Source organism: Populus nigra, chromosome 16 (genome assembly GCF_951802175.1).
Source record: "Populus nigra chromosome 16, ddPopNigr1.1, whole genome shotgun sequence".
Lineage (NCBI taxonomy): Eukaryota > Viridiplantae > Streptophyta > Magnoliopsida > Malpighiales > Salicaceae > Populus > Populus nigra.
In genome coordinates this window covers 711,245-731,327 of record NC_084867.1, presented here as the reverse complement: position 1 = coordinate 731,327, position 20,083 = coordinate 711,245, and the positions used below count along the sequence as shown (strand labels likewise).

The following is a 20,083-nucleotide window of genomic DNA, read 5'->3' as shown; positions in this document are numbered from 1 at the left end:
TTTTTTTTTTTTTTTTTTTTTTGATTATCGTGGGTGTCCGGGCCAGCTTGCGCGCACCTCGACTAATCCCACCTTGTTAATATCATTTGATCATGACTTTTGTTTCCTCACCTTAAGTTGATTATTACACAACAAGTTAATGTCACCGTCCTTTGATTTGTCTTCAGCCCACTTGGCCCCTCTTCTATCACGAATTAAATTGGAGGGTCACGCGAGGACCTTTTTAATTATTATTATTATTTTTGTGGTGGAAGAATGATTTTAAAAAATGATTTTTAATACATTTTAATGGTAAAAATAAATTTTAAAAAGTAAAAAAAATATTTTAATATATTTTCAATTAAAAAATACTATAACCTAAAACAATTGAATTTATTGGCAAATAACTATAAAACAGATAACGCAACATCTTCTTTTATTTATTTATGAAAAAAAATTATTCATCTCTTTAAAAAAAAAAAAGCCCAAGCAAACAAGTCTAAGTCAGGAAGCCCTAAACAATCTATCTTAATTTTAAAGGTAAAAGTTAGATATGTGGGGCTCACTCTTTTTTTTCTTCAATATTTCTCCTTTTAATTTATCTTTCAATCTTTTTTAAAATTTATTATAGTATAATTAAATAAAATATAGTTTTTAAAAAATAAAATTATTAAATCCAGTGAAATCTATAACCTAGATTGTGGGTTGAGCTGCGAAGCTTGAGTTAATCAAATATTTTGTCGTCTTGATATTCTTAAAACAAAATATCATCTTCATTTTTTAAAAAACATTAAGTTTAGTTTGGATCGGTCTTCATAATATATTTCAATTTTGTTTTTATAGGACTAATTTATTTAAATTTATTTTTTTATATGATTATCACGGTTACATGACCCGAATCAACAAGGTCGCTCAAGATATTATTACCGAACATCCATATATGTGCTTGTGCTTCTTTTTTTTCCTTTAATTTTTCTTGCATAAACAAGCTATATATATAAAGAAAAAAAATTGAAGCAAACAATTAAGATGTTTACTATGATTTAATGATACACAAGAAAATAGATATAAAAAGCAATCAAATCTAGAGGCTAGGTAGATGTAGGGTCATTGAAAGAAAAAACATTGACAAAATAGACTGAAATAACATGTTGAAAATAGAAGCGGTGGCTAGCCCCAGTATTCAGCATGGTAATATTGTTGACCCTAGCTCATTTAATAAAGGGACATGCCACTTTTGGTCAGTCAATAGACCGGCTAGCTAGCAATTTTTTATTATTATTTATTTTTATATATTTTAAATTCGAGTTAAATTACTATATTACAGCACTCTTTTAATTAAATTCTACTATTAATCATATGCAGGGGCAGAAGGATGTGGACAGTACTATGGAAATTAAGCTAAATTGATTAAATAAGTGGTTATTATTATTATTATTATTTAATTTGGGGTGCAAAAGAAGTAAGCCTTGAACTTAAAGGGTTGATTTGAAATTTAGAGGTAATATAGAAAACTTCACACAGAGTTTGGTGACATGTCACTTTCACAATACCTTGATTCAAGTGCTCATGAAAAACTATGTACTGTAAAATCTTGACTAATTTTTCATTTCAAAGAAACTTAGCTTTTCCTTTAAACTAACTCCATTTAATTATAATGTTGAATTCGGGTTTAATTTTAATTAATGTATAAATTGAATTCACAAAAAATAATAGAATTCAATTCATTTTATTTCTTGTATTTTTCTCATTATCTACACAAAAGATAATGCTAGATAAATATTTTTTTAAAAAAATTGATACGGGACAATAAATAATAAAAATAAAAAAAAATTAAAAAAAATTAAAAAAAATAAAAAGCTAAAGAAGATAAGTAATGAAATTAGAGATATGTAAAGTTTGTAATATTTTTATTACTCATCAAAACCATCTAACATTTAGAAAAGTATGATATAAATATTAAAACCCCAACTAGAACAAGTATTTTGGCTTATGACCCACTAAATAAAATACCTAATAATAATTAAATCAAACCCAACAGGTAAAATCAAAGTAATAAACCTTAACTAAAAATTCATATAAATTAAACCAAAAAATATAAACTAAAGCCTAATTTTTCAATGATTTGGGCTATCCTCCATTATCATACGCGTGCGTAAATAATATTTTCAATTCAGTATCCCATCAAAACTAATTTTAACATTAATTTTTTCTATTTAGTACTATAATAACAGGAGTGGTTGGCCGATTTACGTCAATTTTTGACATTCAAGGTTGTTTGAAGCATGAGATTTTATGAATTCGGACTCGAGTATTTCAAACAAAGAGTGTGATTGCATTAAAACAGAACATTTGTGCAACAAAAGAACTTTATCAGTGCCATTTCACTTTTCTCGAAGGCAAAATAAACACACAAAGAAAACCGCAGTTCCAAGGCCACACAGTAAAAGTGCCAACGAAGACTAAAGCTAGCTCTTGATTCCAGAATTAGAAATTAGCCCTAAAACAAAGTAAGTCAATGATATGCTGCCGAGAGCCTTCTCCTCTTGTAATTGGCCTTGAAACAAGCCTGCCTCAGCTTCTTTGTTCTTTCGGTCAGCTCTAAGTCCGGCAGTTTTTCAATAAGCCTTTTGTGCTCCTCCAGCATGATTGTGTCGTACTCACTCAGCCCCATTTCCTTCATCACACCAAACAAGCCCATATTGAATCCTCTAAGAGAAAAACTTTGAAAATGATACAAAATTTAATGAAGATTAATTAGAGGAAGCTAGCGCATGTGTGCAAGATTAACCATGCACGTACCTTGACATTGTTGATAAGAGAATTCAAGCTCTTGATCTTCCTATGAGGCCACCTCATAATCTTAAGTTCTCTGCATCTTTTTTTCAGCACAGTTAGCCCCACTTTCATTTCTCTAGCCGCTTGAGTGATTGGCATGTTAAAATGCTTTTGGATTTCTTCCAACCCCAAAGCAACCGACCTCTTCCTCCCGCTCATCTTCCTACTTTCTTCTTCTTCTTCCTCCTCCTCCTTCACGCTTGAAAAGCTAGCACAATCGCTTTGGACCAATAACATGGAGAATCCTTTCAGGTGATGATCACCTTCGATGACATTGTTGTCAAGATTTTGCCCAAATGAAGCATGGATGCCTGGGTTTAGCACTGGCTTTGTGTCGATATAGGCATTCTCTTGATTATACCAAGACTCAAGATTACTTTCAGAAAAAATATTATCACTACTGATATCTTCAAGGTGTTTGAACTGATTGATGTTCTCGTCACGGGGCACCAAGGGTAGCAAAATCGACGGATCAAAAAGGCTTTCGAAGGGGGAAAGTTCTGAAATTCTGTGAACAGATAAACAAAATACAACAAGAATAATTAAAGATCATGAGAAGTGATAAGAGAAGAACCTGAGATTTTGAACAAGAAGGCAGCATAAATTAAATTATATAGTGAAGTACATTTTCGACAAAAAAAGGGGAAAGAATCTTACTTTTGGAAGGTGTCTTGATCATCAACACCAAGATCCCAGACATCAAAGTCAGGTGGATTCTCCATTGTTAATGGAACAAGGAGTGTTGTTGCCTTGTTGAATTTATTGAGAAAAGGAATAATGGGGAAGGGTTAATGCATGGGAGAACAGTTCAAGGAGAGGGTTATAAATTATGGTGGAGATAAGAGAAGGGATTATAATTAATTGAAATAATTAATTAAGGGCACCACGTCCATGAGAGTTACAAATCCAGTAGAATGTAGTTAATTATCACATTTACTGATGAACAATTACCAATAATCACTAATGGGGGCTGCATGATCTATCTCTATTTAATGACTTTCTTAAGAATCATTTAATATATTACGTGCCATGGCTATCATGCCCCCAGGTACATTCTCATTCATTCATGCATGCATGCACACTAGCAGCCCAAAAATATGTATTTCTTATAACATTATTACCCCCATGATAATTTATTAATTTTATCTAACCTATGTTTATATCGCAGTTATTAAACATGATTCAGCTTGACGGGTTGATTTTAAACCTGACCGACTTATTTCTAGTTTGAATCGAATGTAAAAAAATTAATTAGAATTAACATAATAGATCCGGCATGTTAACCCACAACCTAATTAAAATTTAATTTAATTTTTTTTAATAACATTATTTTGAATTTTTAAAAATAATTAATAATTAAAACAACATACTAATATCAATCTGCCTGTTCTACAATCTTGACCAAGTTTATTAACTATGATTTAATTAGATGAGTTGTTCATGATTGTAATCTTTTGGATGATGGGTATATATAAAAAAAAGTAGAAAAATTTGTATTGTATAATTTTGATTTCTTGAAAAAAAATACTGTAATTTTAATAGGATTGTATTATCAAAGATTAACCCACTTAATCTATCATCCAAGTCGAGTTTTAGATTAGGTATTGAATTAAATTGAGTTTATTATCTATTATTTGAATATATGAATTGTTAATGATTGTAATGCTATTGATAATGATTACAGAAAAAATAATTAGTATCACTCAAAAGAAAAAAGATTTGATATTGAAAATTCGGCATGTAAGATTTATTTTTCTTCTTTTTTAACATTCTCAAGGCAAGATTCTGCATGGCATGGATAAAAATACTAGTAGATCATAATGATAGCATAGGGAATTAATTAATGAAAGTAAGTTACATGGAGATTAACGAGATTGAAGGATCATAAATTCACTGTTAAGATTTTCATCATCATCATCTTATCTTTGATTCTTCTGGGATTTGGGGATTATTGATTGCTAATTATGGTCTCAGCCGTCACTGCCAGTAATGGCCCAAGCCGTTACTTGCATCTATACCTATCTCTTTGGGCTTTCTTAAGCCACCTTTGTCAGAATGGAGTGCATGTAGAGGGCTGGCTGAACCCAGGAGACCTTACGGCTAGCCACACCTGGGCTTGCCCCAGCTGGGGTTTCTTGATTTTGTCTTCTTTTACGAAGAAAAATCATTATGTTTTGCCCACATGAGACTTGGCTAGAATGGACAGTCATTTCACCTCCTTTTTGGATCGCCAAATTGCTATGAATCACGGCAGAGATTTGCATGCAACTAATACACAGATCCCACTGATGGGTGGGAAGTGGAAACCCTATCTGAAAAGGGATTAAGGGCTAGGATCTGCCGTGTCAAGATCCGTTGTACCTTCCATGAAGTTTAGATCAATGCCCTACACTTCATTAGCATAATGAGATGGCATGGCCTTGAGCCCTTGACTGCTTTGGGTTCATAAAGTGAATGACCAAAATGCAATGAGTGGCATTAAGGTCACGTTCGTGTGGATAAGACAGCAGAAACCCCACTCTTCTATCAATAAAGTGGAACTCATGCTCTCCATTTTGCCTGATGGCTAATTATATCAAGTTCATCCATTTGATTTTATACAGTCTCATTGAAAAATTGTAAGAATCTGCAATGGAGTTTCAAAAATTATATTTATAATCATTTGATATTGCATAATACTCTAATTTTTGGCTTTATTTTCTAGTATAATACATCATGATTAAAATTATATTTTACTCTAATCATAATTTTAAAAATATTTGGTTAATCAAGACACACTATAGATTACATGAATTTTATTATAAGTATAATACAGTATGATTAAAAACTGTGTTTTGCTTTAATCACAATTTATAAATTTATAAATATTTAGTTAATCAAGATACACCATAGTTTGCATGAATTCCATTGAAAACTCGCTTAAAACATGGATTAAAAAAAAGCTATAATTTCTTATTTTTTAAAATTGTAAAAACTACCACAACACCAAATACCTACTTTATTAACAATCAAGATAATGTCTTGTAGATGGCATAGAAATAACAATGTTTCGAGATTAGGCAAATTATATTTTTGCAGAATCAACCATCCTCCTTAAGCTTCTCAGGTTCTGGCTTTGTGTTGGCATGGGAGCCAGGCCATGTCTATTTGGGCAGAAATGAAAATTTCTCACGGTTTAGGCATGGCCAGAAATGGTTAAAATTGGAATGCTTCTATCCTGCTGTATGAATCAAACAATAATGCCTAAGCACATTGGTACAGAAAACATCTGATGATTGCTAGGTGGGTGGCCAGCAAGGGAAGAGGAACATTGTTTAAAGAAGTTTGGAGCCCGTTATTTTTTGTCTCCAACAAGCACTTCGATTCAATTGCTTTAAATTCTTCTTTTGCACCATGCCTAGTGCATATTAAGGCAAAAGCAAATTAATATCTGCCATGCTCAAATAACAGCTCAAAACCAAGGATTTTCAAGGTCCTGCATATGGATTAAGTTTACAAGAACATTCTACAAATGTTTGTGAATACTAATCTCATTTCATGATGCCATTCCCTCTCCAAATTCCTCAATTGTTTTTGTTGAGAGTGTAAGGACGTCGACAAAAGCAGAAAATGATGCTCGGAGAAATCGCGCCTCAACTGCTTCAAAGTGCCTATTATCACAAGAAAAAACAATTGGTTATAAGGTAAAGGGCTATCAAACTACAAGGTACTAGGCAATTTCATACAAGAGAAAGGCATACAGTACATCAATACTTCAGAGACACCAAGTAAACAACAAAAGGTATGAAAAGAAAAGGATAGCTAATTTAAGGAAATGTTTGAAGAAAGAATTATGGTGTAGTTTTATTGCTTCAAAAAATATACATAGTGAAGAGGATAATGTTGTATTGCTACAGCTATTATGGACCAGCTGCAACGAAAAAAGTGGTGGGGTTAGCTTGGCAGCAAGGTATAGAGCATCCAAAAATATATAGCAGATTGGTTCATGAGGACAGTTCATTTGTCTCCATGATTCAAGCAAATGAAATTCGTTTTTTACCAAAGTTACTCGATGTTTATTTGCATCTTTAAAGCAACAAACTGGGCAATTGCCTGCTTCATCAACAGTTGCCAAGGAAGAGGCAGTGAAATACATAATACATAACTGGTATAATATGTGTGTGCAACGCAGAATCACATGACTGTTATGCCTAAAGAGCTGAGTGAAGTAGTTAAATCTGATAAATTCCACTTCAAAGAGATATTGGATTGCCAACATGAAGCAATTTTACTCCAAAGTATGATCTTGATTAGGAAAAAAAAAATTAATTATCAATTGGCTGCATACGGTGAAATTCCCTTCTCTTTTTTTTTTTTTTATTGGCAAGGAAACAAGTTTCGGAAACTCCAAGTTCATATAAGAAAAAAAGGAATAAACCTTAATTATCTTGCACATAATTAAAAGCAAAAGTTAAAATCAGTAAATGCCCAAAGCATCACAAGATTCTGAAAACATTTCATCCTTGCCATCCTGGCAAATCCATTAGATTCGAACAATAATCAGAAAGCAAATAAGGATAAACGCCAACCATCATCATGGAAACAAACTTACACCGACAACTTCCCATCAGAGACTGACATCAGCCTCTTCACTTTATCAGGCTGCAACTGCAATGGGAAAAGAGCAAAATAAGGATCTAACTAAACAACAATCAATGCAGAGATGAAAGAATGCAACTGCTTCACCTCCTTATCGACAGCTAATGCTGCATAGATTATAGAAGCATTCTCCTCGGACCCAAAATCTACTTCGAAGTCACTGCAGAAGACAATTTATTCTAGAACATCAAACAGTATCTTATAAAGAAATTTTCAAATGTAAATGAACCACTTATGACCACTGGTGCCACTTGAATAGAATAATTTAGTACGGCACGATAACAAAACAGTTTACACGTGAATTCATCATATTTCCTTGGAGATTCTTTCCTAGATGAATTCATTCATCAAAATTATAACCATTACCTGATATTCTCAGCATCCTAGTATTGTTTGCTCACATTCTTCAAACATTTAAGTCATTTATTCTTAAACATCAAAGATTTACAAACCACAATATAGATTTTGGAAATTTTGCAGAATTATGAAAATGCAATAGCGCATTAGCCATGTGCTATTAAAACTTAAATAACTTATGAATCATTGTCAAAATGCTGCATTTTTTTGCTCCTGATTTCTACAATCATAATGGAATCCACACGCTTCAAAATTAGAGAAACACATTGACAGGAAAAAAAACTTTATTTGCTTCCACATTCTTCCTTTGATTTCAAAACAAGTTTCCCTCCATGTAGCTAAATATATGAAACCAAAATTACTTCAAGCAACAGAAAATTGACCTACTTTGAGCACTAATGGTAAAACTCAAAACTGATAACTATAAATCACAAGTTTTTCAGCAGTTTTGATGGCAGTTCTGCTCTATAAATGAATTTTGAAAAAAAAACCCACAAACAAGAAAGAATCACTTCACAGACCATGTCATTCAACACTACTCATATACAAAATACAACACCAAAGATTCAGACTTTATTTACTTTACACAATTAACATGAAATATGAAAAAAAAACCCTAATCAATTCTCAAGTCAATGAATGCAAAAGTAACAAAAAAATTAATGAAAAGCATGACTATACACAAGATATTGCAAGTATAAATATGACTTAGATGTATTGAGATAGAGAAACAAAAAAGAATTCCAAGGAAGTATAAACACAGAACAAGAATTTAGTGAAACTCAAAAGGTTATGGCAACTAAAGAGAAAGAGAAAAGAGAGAGAGAAAAATACCAGCTGAAATCCCATTGGGTATCCAAAGCAGCAGCAGCAGCAGCCATTACTTTTTTTTGCAATCACTCTCTCTTCAACACCCCCGTCTTTCCACAACGGGAAGAAACTATCTAGCGTTTCGTATCGTTGTGTAGAGTTAGTCAACGTTGTCGTTTTATGTCCTCACAAAAAGAGGGGGAGACTGTAAGACTTTGGAACTCGTACCATGTAATTTTCTTTTCTTTTCTTTTACATTTTAGTTTTATGATAAAATATTCTCGAATGATTTAAGATTAAATCATTTTTTAAGATAAATATTAATATAATACTTGTAATAATTTTTTTTCCAGGAGAACGATATGAAAACATATTTAAAATTTAGAATTAAATTGATTTTTAAAAAAATATTTTTTTTAGGAGGGGAGCATCACCTCTCAAACTTAATGAGGCACTATCTTATACAAATCATGTAATTAAAACTATTGGGTATATTTAATATATATATATATATATATGATAAAGATATTTAAAATATATTTTGGATTTACTTATACATCAACCAAGATTAAATTCCTCTCTAAATGATCTTAATATTACATCTCTCCTATCAACTCTTGTGATTAAATTTTTTTAATAATATTTCCATAGATATTAACTTCAAAACTTGAACTTAAAAGGTCAAAAAATGGAACAAACCTCATTGACCATCAAGTTAATCACTTGAGGTTGAATTGTTGACTGTAATTAAAATTATTGGGTAAAAGGGTTTTTATTTGATTTAAATTAAATTAATTTTTATGTTTTTATATTATGCTAATATCAAAAATAAAAAAAATAAAAATATTATTATGATGCATTTCAAAATAAAAAAATTTTGAAATGTAACTACGACCACACTTGTAAACATAAAATTAAAAGAAATAAATAATCATTGCCAACAACATTATAATATAAGGATAAGGATGACAACAAATTATTAATAATAAATCATAAATTAAATAAAAAAATTATAATGTATTTTAAAATAAAAAATATTTTATATGTAATCATGGACACATTTTTAAACATATTATTAGACTAAGGATGACACAAATTATTAATAATAAATTAAACAAAATGATTAAGACGTTTTACTATTTGTGGCCTATTATCAAAGCAATTAATTTATTCTGTATTTTTTAAAAAAAATATTGGTTTTAAGGGGTTTTTTTTGTTAGATGATATTTTTTAAGCTTTATTTTGGTTGTTGGGGGTTAATTTGTTGGTATTTTAGAAGTTTTAGATTAGTTTTAAGGTTTTTTTTTTGTTGCTATAGTTTGTGTTTACTTTTTAATCTCTATTTTTTTTATACAAATAATAATATTTTATTTAATTTTTATTTTTTTAGATGTCCGGGTTAGTTATCGTGCACCTCGACTAATCTCACAAATCCTAAAGTTAACAATCATAAAAGTTAATTTCACAGATCCTAAAATTAACAATTATAAAAGTTTTCAGTGATCTTAAGATTTAGAGGTTTTAAAATAATTAAAAATCAATTTGAGTAGTGAGAGAATTAAAAAAAGAAAATGACTTTTATCGCTACAGAAATTGCTATATGAAAAAAGCTTTGCATATCTATGCCCATTATTTTTATATTTTTGAAATTCCGAATTTGACTCATTTTTAAATCAAATAATTAATGTAACGATTAAAAAACATATAAATAAGATTAGAGTATTTTATTGACCTAATTAAATTCACACTCGGATGAACATAAAATTCAGCTCGAGTCAAGTTTTGAATTGATCCCCTGAGGAGTCTAATTTTTCTAGTATATTCCAGCAGAATATTTGGTAAGGTTGGTCCCTCTCTGCCTTTGTAAGCTTATCATATGGTATATTACTCCACACAAAAAGAATATTTTCTCTTTTACTGCATAATAATTTGTCTCGCATTTACTATTTGCTTTCCTTCCTTCTTCCAAGCTCTACTTCTTGACCCAGAGAAATGGACACAAGATCCATCTTCATTTCAGGATTCAGAAACAACTTCCAGCCACCGAGTTCTTTTTTCCCTTTCAAAAGGTAATTAACACACACTCTTTCTCTAATTTGTGTTCGTTTTCTTATGATAATTCTATAACTATGGGCAAGAATTTCCTCTTTTTTGTTTTTGTATTGAGGGTATAAAGCGACATGAACTTAGCATGAAGCTTAGCTGGACATGGTTTAGCATTTCATGGTATGATGGTAGGCTAGTCTTGATTTGAAGTTTATTAGTAAGAAGAGTCTTCAGTGCATATGATCGCTTGGCTTGAATCCTAATCTTGTTTGCTAATTTAGTTGCCTCCCTTTCTTCAAGTATAGACAAGAGAAATGTTATAAGAAGAATTATGAGCCATTAGTCAAACCCATCAATCCATTCCATGTTCCCACTATGCGATCAAATGACTCGTGATCTTCTTGAAATCTTTACCCTTTTGGGCATGATCTGAAATCAAATTTGTTTGCAACTATTCATTGTTTAGGGCTCTCTTCTTCTCTGTATAGTTTCCATGTCTGCCTTGCTTGGTTTGCATTTTCCATGTGTTTACTTGTGTTTGGAATGGAGCATTGCTCTGTGTTTGATTTTTTTGTTTAATGGACCATTACTCCCCATCTCTTTGAATTAGCTAGTGCCTTATCATGATGCCTTTGTTAAATGTAGAATTGAGATGGTGGTTACTTGTCAAATAAAAGGCTTGCCTTGGCCATTGTTTCCGCTTTAATATACATCCCTTACAACTGGGTTAAAGGAAAATTTCTGAAAAACATGCGAGTCCATGAATCCATTGAATCCAATCCACTCACAAGTGAATGCAGCAAGGGAAAGATAAGAGAAACGGAAACAAAAATATAAAAACAATTGATATCTGTGACCGTTTTAAAATGAATTTCTGGAGAAGATGTTCTTCTATCTCAACTGTCTTCATCAACTAGACGCTGTCATGGTGAACCGAGCTCAAATAATAATTGTCAAGTGAGATTGGGATAAGTTTATTAGCAAACTTAATCAACTTTTAAGCTTCTAGTTATGTAGCAATGCTTATGCTGTAATATACTCAAATTTAAGCTTTTTATATATCTCAAAAAATAATTTGTTTGCAACATGGTGCTCACACGGGAAAATGGAAAAAAAGAAAAGGGAAATCTTCTCACAAAGGGGCTGGCATTGGCATGCAAAGCGAAATGGACCGTCACTTGTTTTATGACTTCTCCATGTTGTTCTTTGCTCACCCTCTATTGTTTTTCGTACTCTTTAGTGGCTGATACAAGCTAATTTGTTAATATCATTGTTGCTCGTGAAAGAGGATCCAAGGGCTAGAGATATTCCTTGATGATGGCTTCAGGTCTCTCTATACAGCCTCCTGAATCACATTCGTAATGTTAATTTATGTCATAACAAGGCCATCTTTGCCTTGCTGCTCTTTATTCTGAATGTATAGTGCCCATGTTATGGTCACATGGAGCCGCAGCGCTGGGGGCTTGTCAATAAACCCTGCAAAATGAACAGGAAAAAAGACCTTTTTAGGTTTTACTCTTCGAAGAAGAATGCCTTGAACAGAGACAGTGAGAAGCCAAGTGAAGTTACCGATAAAAAGGGGGGTTTATTGTCTGTTAGCTCATGCGAGGGAAGGTCCAACTCTGGCTGGCTGCAGACTTCTTATAGCCCTTCGTATATACTCAAACATGAGCATAAAGAGACCAAAGACGGATGATATGCTCAGATGCAGCTTTTCAACTGCGCAAAATGTCGAACAAATGTTGTTTTTACCTAATAACGTTCCTCTCCCTGACCACCCTGGACCAGACAAACAAACAGAAAATATCAGCTAATGATCTTAAAAAGAAATGCGTTGCATAGTATTTGTGTGGATAGGACCAAACATTCTCTCTTCCACCAGGCTGTAGGCACAAAACAAAACCATGAACTTTATCAGTGAAGTCTTATCACTGGATTCTGATCACGAAGGTTTCTAGATGCATTCGCTATCTTCAACTGCTTTAATGAAAAGCAAGTTGAAAATTCATTGCCGAGGAGATAGGCATTCCATCTAGAAGAGAAGTTAGGATGGTGCAGGCCAGGAATCAATGGAAATTCAGGAGTAGGCAATAAGGTGCCCTTCGGACCATCTCCCTTTTCTTTCCTCATCCACAGAAAAGAAAAGGGGAAATAATATACTACAGCATGCTTATGTTGGTAATCTCAACAATGGCTAACACACAAATAGAAACACTTATTGAATGTGGATACTTACGAGAGCTTTTCCTGGGAAAATTACTCCAATCATGTGGGCTCATCTTTGTTTCTGTTGCGTTAATTAGTTCATGAAGAACTTGATTGACCTGAAATTTTTTAAGAAAATCAATATTTGGATTTTTATATGTAGTCAAACATGATTAAACAAACCCCAGAATACAATTTCAGTATCTCTCGTGATGTATTTCTGAAAGTGGTGAAATATTACAGACTAATTTGTTTGTTTACGTGTTATGTCCAAATTCACATAAAAAGTTATTTAGCATTCAAGCAGATTCGTGATTCATTAGCAACATATATGCATCTACTGTTGTTCATAATCCATTGCAATGTCATAATATTTCCTGTTTCACCGGAAAAAAAAAAAAACTATTTCCCAATCAATGTTCAATAATTCTCTATTGCAGAACTGTCGCTGTGCTGTAATGAAATGGTGAAGTCATATCATATCTCTATATAAGATAGCAGGAATACCTCTTTGGTCCTCTCATGACTCACTAGATGCCCACCGTGGAGATCAACCATTCTAGCAACAGGCTGCAACTTCTCTGCAAGCCTCCTTGCATAATATATCGGAGCAATGATATCATGCCTAGCATTCAGAGCACCTCAAATTAGTCATAAGCAGGTACAAGTTCTCAAGGATGTAGTTATTAGAATATCATTACTACATATATATGACAAAAACTATCCATCTATTCTAACATGTAAATATTAAGAATCTACTAATGTATACACCTAGGGGGTAGCACTCATTTAAGAAAAAACAAAATAACCTACTGGCTAAGACCACTAACCGTGGATTATATGAATTAGCTATGTACAAAATAAGTTATCTAAAAAGCTCCAGAACTCGTTAGCAAAACACTGTCAAGTATGCTGCTAGTGTATAGTTTTGACTTTTGGCATTTCCTTCAAAGAGGTGAGATATGCATTCTGAAACGACATGAAATACATGAAAAATGATTCATTTCCCATTATTCTTTCTTCAACCACAAGCTCATTTCTAATGAGTTAGTAGCTTTAAATTTTTCATTTCCCCGCATAAAAAACATCTCAAAACACAATATGTAGGTAATAGGAATATTAGATAAATGATTTGGCAAAATAGTGTATTCCATAGCAATAAGAAAGAGTGGCAGCTCTGCTTTCAGAGGATCACTATTACCTGCCATGTATGACTGATACAAGAAATCCAGCAGATCTGATTAATTCAGTTTCTGTGCGTGTCATCTTATGTGTCCAGCAAGCATTGACTTGACCATCAAAACCATAACTAGACTGCATCCCGGTTGATGATATACCTTTGACGTATTCCTGAAACAAACAGTTTTTAAGGTCCAGCTAAAGACATCCTTGTGAAATAATAGAGGGTCAGGACAAGCAGCGCAGTATTTAAATAAATGGATGATCAGAACAAGTCGCACAGTCACAAACAATTAACTGCGGGTCTCATCTTGAGGCGAAACATCATTGCAATAACGAGCAGGTGACAAAACTTGCTAGAAGCAGGCTAACATGCATGTATAGGATCAGTGCATCTACGGAGTTAGCATGCACCCCTGGATCATCTTGTATAATAAATGCTTTATTAGGGCTTAATTCAGGAATGTTAATGAAGAATAAAGAATGATGGTTTGACAACTTTATTACATGAACAAATATTATCTGACATTCTTAATTGTTTAGTTCTATGGTCTTCTATGGTGTCAGTAAGCATTTATATAACAACATGAAAATCAGACACTCAGAAGAAGCAAAGACCAGCAACCTCTACAGTAGTAAATGCAAGGTAAGAACAAATTTTAAGATTTAATTTTCCCATAAGATCATCATGCTTTTCTTACTTGATACAAGATTGCTCTTCTTGTGCTAGACCCAACATACTCATCAAGATATTCCTGCACATCAAAATAAACATCATGTGAGTTCTTGCAGTCACAAAACTGACTTCAGAAATTATCAGAGTAAACAGCACAGAATCTATTTCAAGATTGTCTTCATACATTCCATTTGATCTTTCTAAAGGCACTCCTGATTTGAAGGAAGATATAGCTCTTTTTATTTTTTTAATGTAGCAATAACGGCCAATATATAAATTTTCTAGAGCTACCAAATTCCTAGTCTGGACCTGATTATTTACCTTTGTGTAGTGAGTGTCCAAGTCAACAGCAGCCCTTTGCTCAGGAGTCTTTGCCTTTAAGAAACGGATAGCAACAGATATTGTTTGACGGTCAAGCTGCAACAACAAAAAAATTCATCACTTCATGGTTCTTCAGAAAAGAAAAATGCACTCTATGGCTGTTGGCCAGTGATTTCAAATAAGGTTGAGATCTTATAAAACCAACAGATGTGAATTGCATCCTGTTAGGAGAAATCCCTGACAATGCTATACATCTTGCACACCTCACAGACAATCTATAGAACTAGAGGAGACACGGTCTCTCGGTGTCCTCACAATATTGTAATAACAAGTTTATCAATTGATGATCAGAACATCAAAGGTTTATCATATATTGTCATAAAATAAGCATCCGATATTAACAAACAGTGTTGTGAATGGTGTTATAAGCAGAAGAACAAGTGTTTGTTGATTTCATGATCTAAATCCCAAGAAAAGCTGTTATATCACTGGCTAATTCGCCAAAGGTTCAGTAGCAACAACGGATCTTCTTCAAACTTAGGTTAGGATGGGAAGAAGAGTTAGCTGCTAACTTGATTGTAATTTATTATCGTCAGCAAGTAATCCTGTATCAATCTTAATACATTACCATGTGTATATTAAATAAATTAGGTCGTTTTTTCCCTTTGTCCTATAGCACAGCAGGGGTGATGCCAAGTTGCAGGCCGTGGATTGTGACTTTTTAAGTGATGAGTGCACAGAAGAATAAAATAATAATGATGAAGTCTTGCCATAAAACACAAACGTTTTTGTAAATGGCCAGTGAATCCACACCCAAGCAATAATTTAAAAAGTTGCCATGTTTGACCCCCTCAAATATGCAATCAATGTTTTTATATTGAAGTGGAAATTTTTGACTGTCATAAATACTAAACAAGTAAACAGTGTGGATTACACGGTTTGACTACATGCAGGTCCATAGAGGTTCCGGAGCCAGGCAGTCCAAAATCAACCATTGACATGTTCAAAAATGACTCCCTAAAGCTTTGAATATTGTCCAGAGTTGGTAGAACGACCAAGTTAAAGTGCTAAACAGCTTCAATATAGTTACGCAGTTCAAATCCGACCTAACTTTGACCTAATTCACAACTCTTCCAATATACTATAGCCATGAAAAAGACTTCATCTTGAGCAGCTTTAGGTGATCTTAATAGGAACCATGTTATTAATTTGTGCTCCCTGCGCAAGAACCAAACAAAATTTCACAATGTTGCCTCCCTCTAAGGCTTAGAAAGAAAGACAGTCTTCGATTATCTGTCACATATCTCTCCTCCATGACAAGCTCCATCCAAGGAGTCTTTGCTCATCTGAATCGTGTAGGACAGAATTTGACTTGACTTGTATAATATAAAGCTAAGGTACTTGTCATTTTAGAGTGTGGAAATGTCTTGGTCTTCAATTTATGTAGTTCTGGATTCCTATGTTTGGAGTTATACTAATTAATGAGGAACTTGTACCAAACATTCGATAAAACTTCTTTAACTAAAACATAAATACCAGGGCTTTTATTTTGCTAAAACTTTGATAGTGATACATAAGATATTGAAGTGCACTCTTTCACACTTTCCTAAAATAATGAAAGTCACGATAGCTAAAAGCATAACCAAAAAGGTGAAAAGGAAAGACAGGAGGCAATTCTAGACCCTCTCACATGAGAAACTTCGTTTTGCTTGTAAAACAACTAAAGTTGGGGGCTGAAAATCATCAATCATACTACTTTCTTACTTTAATTCCTTTGCCTGATCATCTAGCAGCAGGTTACACTGCTTCAGATGCGTGACATATCTAGGGTTCTCAAAAACTCATATGAGGTAATACAAACTATAGAAGCCATATAGTTGTGTTGCCTTGGTATACAAGTGCCGACAAGCAGGGTTTTGCATCGCCTAACTACAATTCCCAGTATGTTCACCACAACCAATGACCAATCCTAGACCCTATATAGCTAATGTAGCAATGCCACCATATCCTGCTCAGACTAAGACTTGGTGGAAATTTTCTATGACGAATCAATACTAGAAAAAATAAATATTCACTACAATAACAAGCACTTCTTGGAGATTTTACGTGGTCAAATTATGCTTGTAAATGATGCGGGGTGAATATTTGGAGTTTATGAAGCAAGCATTATACTGAGAAAAAGCCAGCAAGATACTTTTATCAAGTAAACTCTGGAAAGTACAAACCTTATCACCTAAATTCCTAATATTGAAATAGATTCACATGTGAAAGACAAAAAAACAAAAGCTATAGTGAAAGCTATAGTGAAACAAATGTTAATTCCTTCGACTTGATGTTTATAAAATTATGAAATTTAATAAAATCAGAATATTCATGTTAGAAAGAGAATTCAAAAGAAATGGAACTGTGTGCATTTGAGGGAACTAAGTTAGTGTTCATAGGAACATGAAGACAGCACAGCTGGACAGCAACACAAAGATATAATACCTTTGGTAAACATTCGAAACCTCCACCAGTTACATTAAGTAATGCCAAAGATAGAACTCTGTCCGGCACCATTGCTGCTAACTTGCAAGCTATCATAGCACCTGTTTCATTAATAACATATCAGCCAAACTCTGAAGAAATCGTTGCGAGGCATTTGATTTCAGTTACATTACTTAATGCCAAAAACAAAAACTCAAAACTCGGAATCATGGACTCACCCATTGAATGGCCAAATACATGAGCTTTTCTCCAACCTAGATGATCCATCAAAGCAATTGCATCTTTTGCCATTATTTTTGTTCTGCACTCAGCAATAAAAAATAAAAAAATCATCAGTGGAACCCACACGCCTTTGCTTCTAAATTCAAGGCAACTACTTTTTTTTCTATCCACACCCAATTACATTGCTAAGCAACACAAGCATCTAGAACTATTTAAAGCGGAGTTGAGCAAGTCAAAATTTCTTCTAATTCTACACAACTATTAAACTATAAAATTCCATTTCTTCCCTATTTTTTCTCGAAAACCAAACAAACAAAAAAATCAAGGTCAAAAGAAAGTTGTAAAGCAAATGGAGATTCAACAACTACCTTCAAAAAAGCAAAACACCATCATAAATCAAATAAAAACACAAAACCCAGATCAAAAAACACACCAAAACTTCCAAAGGAAATCATAAGACAGGGCCATGCATCAAAATTCAAATGACCCATCATAAAAGAATCAAACTTGAATCAACCCACATAAAAAAATTAACCATTAAACAACATTAGTGTGAGAAGACTCACGAATATTCAGAATTTTTGGTGGGCACAGAACTCCTTCCCATACCACGATTATCAAAGGCACAAACTTGAACACCATTAACACCACAGCCATCTTCCCCATTATCATCTGATTGATCAACGCCTCTCATTCCATCATCATCATTGGACCTCTCTTTCCCTGTAAGTGCCTTTATTTGTGGACCCCACGAATCATTTGTCCCAGCAAATCCTGCTCCCAATCAAACAATCCACAATTCATCAATCAAACAACCCAGTTCAAAACAAAACATAGGAAGAAAAAAGATTTCTTTTTTGATAATTGTTATTACCTATAATGAGAAGAACTTTTGTGGTTCCATGACCATGAGTTCTGTAAAAAATTTTGATGCCATTATTGTTGTTGGTGCTGCTAGCACTAGCAGCATCAACTCCATCATATAAACTGGCCTGGTGTTTACCTACCTCGCAAAAAGGCATGATGTTTGCTTCCTACACAAATACAAACTTTACAATATTGCACAAATGCAAAGACAGAGAGGAGATGTTCTCAGAATTTTGGACAGGAAATTCCGAGGTTCCAGAAAATGGAGGAGAAGAAAACAGAGGAGAAGATGCTTTGCGATTTTGGTGATGTTGGGATGTCTTTTATTGGGAGTGAGTTGCATCTTAGTCCCTTTATTTTCAATTAAATACCTTTTACTCCTTGTATTGTATAAATCATAATTTAGGGCCTTAATTAGATTTGACTTCTTATTTACCGTTGTAGACCTTTTCGATTAATGTTAAAAGTGACACCTAACAAAATGAATATTGACATTTTTTTCACTTTTAGATTTTTTTTCCTCAAAATATCATGATAAATATGTTTGATAAAGTTGTAAAAATTATTTTAAAAGTTATTTGGAAATCGATAAAAACTAGAAGTTATAAAACAAAACTTTTGAGACTTTCTTTTAACACAAATAATTTTAAAATCGGATATTACAAAGATACAATCCTATTTATTCACTATAAAAGCCATAGTTAATTAAATAAATTTATAAATAATAATTTTAACTCAAAATTTATATTTTTTTAATAATTATTTGACTTGATAAATAATTAATAAACTATAGATATTATCAAAACTACTCAAAACCTAGTCCAAACTTGACATGAGATGTATATATTTATATCACGTATACAAATTTATATTTTTAAAAATATAATATGACATATACATACTTTAATATTCATGTAATATATAAACATGTGTGAGTGTATTATTTTATTTTATGTTGAATAGTAAAAAAATATTGGAGAAATATTTGAAACTCAATGAATATGATATAATATAATATCTAAATTTTATATCTCATAAATAATGGATAAAATACATATATAGCAGAAAACCGACTGTGAAAATTCCGTTGTCATCCCTAAAAGGACCTTACGCCATGAACATAAATGATAACGCAAGGAAGAAGTGTGGGATGGACTAAGTTATTAGTTTCTTACGAATACAAGGACTAATATGTAATTTACCATTGATGCGGGGAGGTGGATGATAAGCTGGAGAGTGGACAGGTGTTGTCGGGTGGGAGATATATAATAATCCGTTTCTGCTCAGACAAGAGATTATTTAATAATTTGGGTTACGGCTCAACGTGGGGGAAAAAAATTTGAAGGTTCCAAGTAGCAACGTCCAGTTTAATACTAATTATGAACGGTCAAATATTTTTTAAAAAATTATATATTTAACTTTTTTAATGTATTTTTATAATTTAAAAAATTTAAGTTT

At 32.8% G+C, this 20,083-nt stretch overlaps 3 protein-coding genes and 1 long non-coding RNA gene across 7 annotated transcripts; 1 reads left to right on the top strand and 3 right to left on the bottom strand.

Annotated features, from left to right (window-relative positions):
- Window positions 1–2,494: 2,494 nt before the first annotated feature.
- On the bottom strand, window positions 2,495–3,539 carry LOC133675662 (protein RKD4). The gene is made up of 3 exons (XM_062097112.1): window positions 3,475–3,539; window positions 2,782–3,325; window positions 2,495–2,656 (listed from the first exon to the last, which is right to left on the bottom strand). Exons 1-3 carry the CDS (start codon window positions 3,537–3,539, stop codon window positions 2,495–2,497), a joined length of 771 nt encoding a protein of 256 aa, XP_061953096.1.
- A 2,588-nt stretch (window positions 3,540–6,127) lies between these two features.
- Window positions 6,128–8,808, bottom strand: LOC133675617 (uncharacterized). Its single transcript, XM_062097046.1, has 4 exons — window positions 8,647–8,808; window positions 7,543–7,615; window positions 7,409–7,464; window positions 6,128–6,467 (listed from the first exon to the last, which is right to left on the bottom strand). The coding sequence occupies exons 1-4, from the start codon at window positions 8,691–8,693 to the stop codon at window positions 6,353–6,355; spliced, it is 291 nt and encodes a 96-aa protein (XP_061953030.1). The 5' UTR covers window positions 8,694–8,808; the 3' UTR covers window positions 6,128–6,352.
- A 1,573-nt stretch (window positions 8,809–10,381) lies between these two features.
- LOC133675914 (uncharacterized) lies at window positions 10,382–15,715 on the top strand. 4 transcript variants are annotated; one of them, XR_009835530.1, is made up of 6 exons: window positions 10,382–10,465; window positions 10,593–10,691; window positions 13,314–13,534; window positions 14,596–14,698; window positions 14,783–14,830; window positions 15,060–15,715. It is a non-coding gene; the product is annotated as an uncharacterized LOC133675914 (long non-coding RNA). The 4 variants fall into 4 exon arrangements; XR_009835531.1 differs by having other exon boundaries at window positions 10,442–10,460; XR_009835528.1 differs by lacking the exon at window positions 10,382–10,465 and having other exon boundaries at window positions 10,496–10,691.
- LOC133675913 (uncharacterized) lies at window positions 11,705–18,929 on the bottom strand. The gene is made up of 11 exons (XM_062097471.1): window positions 18,633–18,929; window positions 18,325–18,532; window positions 17,755–17,837; window positions 17,537–17,637; window positions 15,050–15,145; window positions 14,754–14,807; window positions 14,075–14,223; window positions 13,381–13,498; window positions 12,905–12,992; window positions 12,238–12,447; window positions 11,705–12,144 (listed from the first exon to the last, which is right to left on the bottom strand). The coding sequence occupies exons 1-10, from the start codon at window positions 18,778–18,780 to the stop codon at window positions 12,269–12,271; spliced, it is 1,224 nt and encodes a 407-aa protein (XP_061953455.1). The 5' UTR covers window positions 18,781–18,929; the 3' UTR covers window positions 11,705–12,144; window positions 12,238–12,268.
- Between the last annotated feature and the right edge of the window lie 1,154 nt (window positions 18,930–20,083).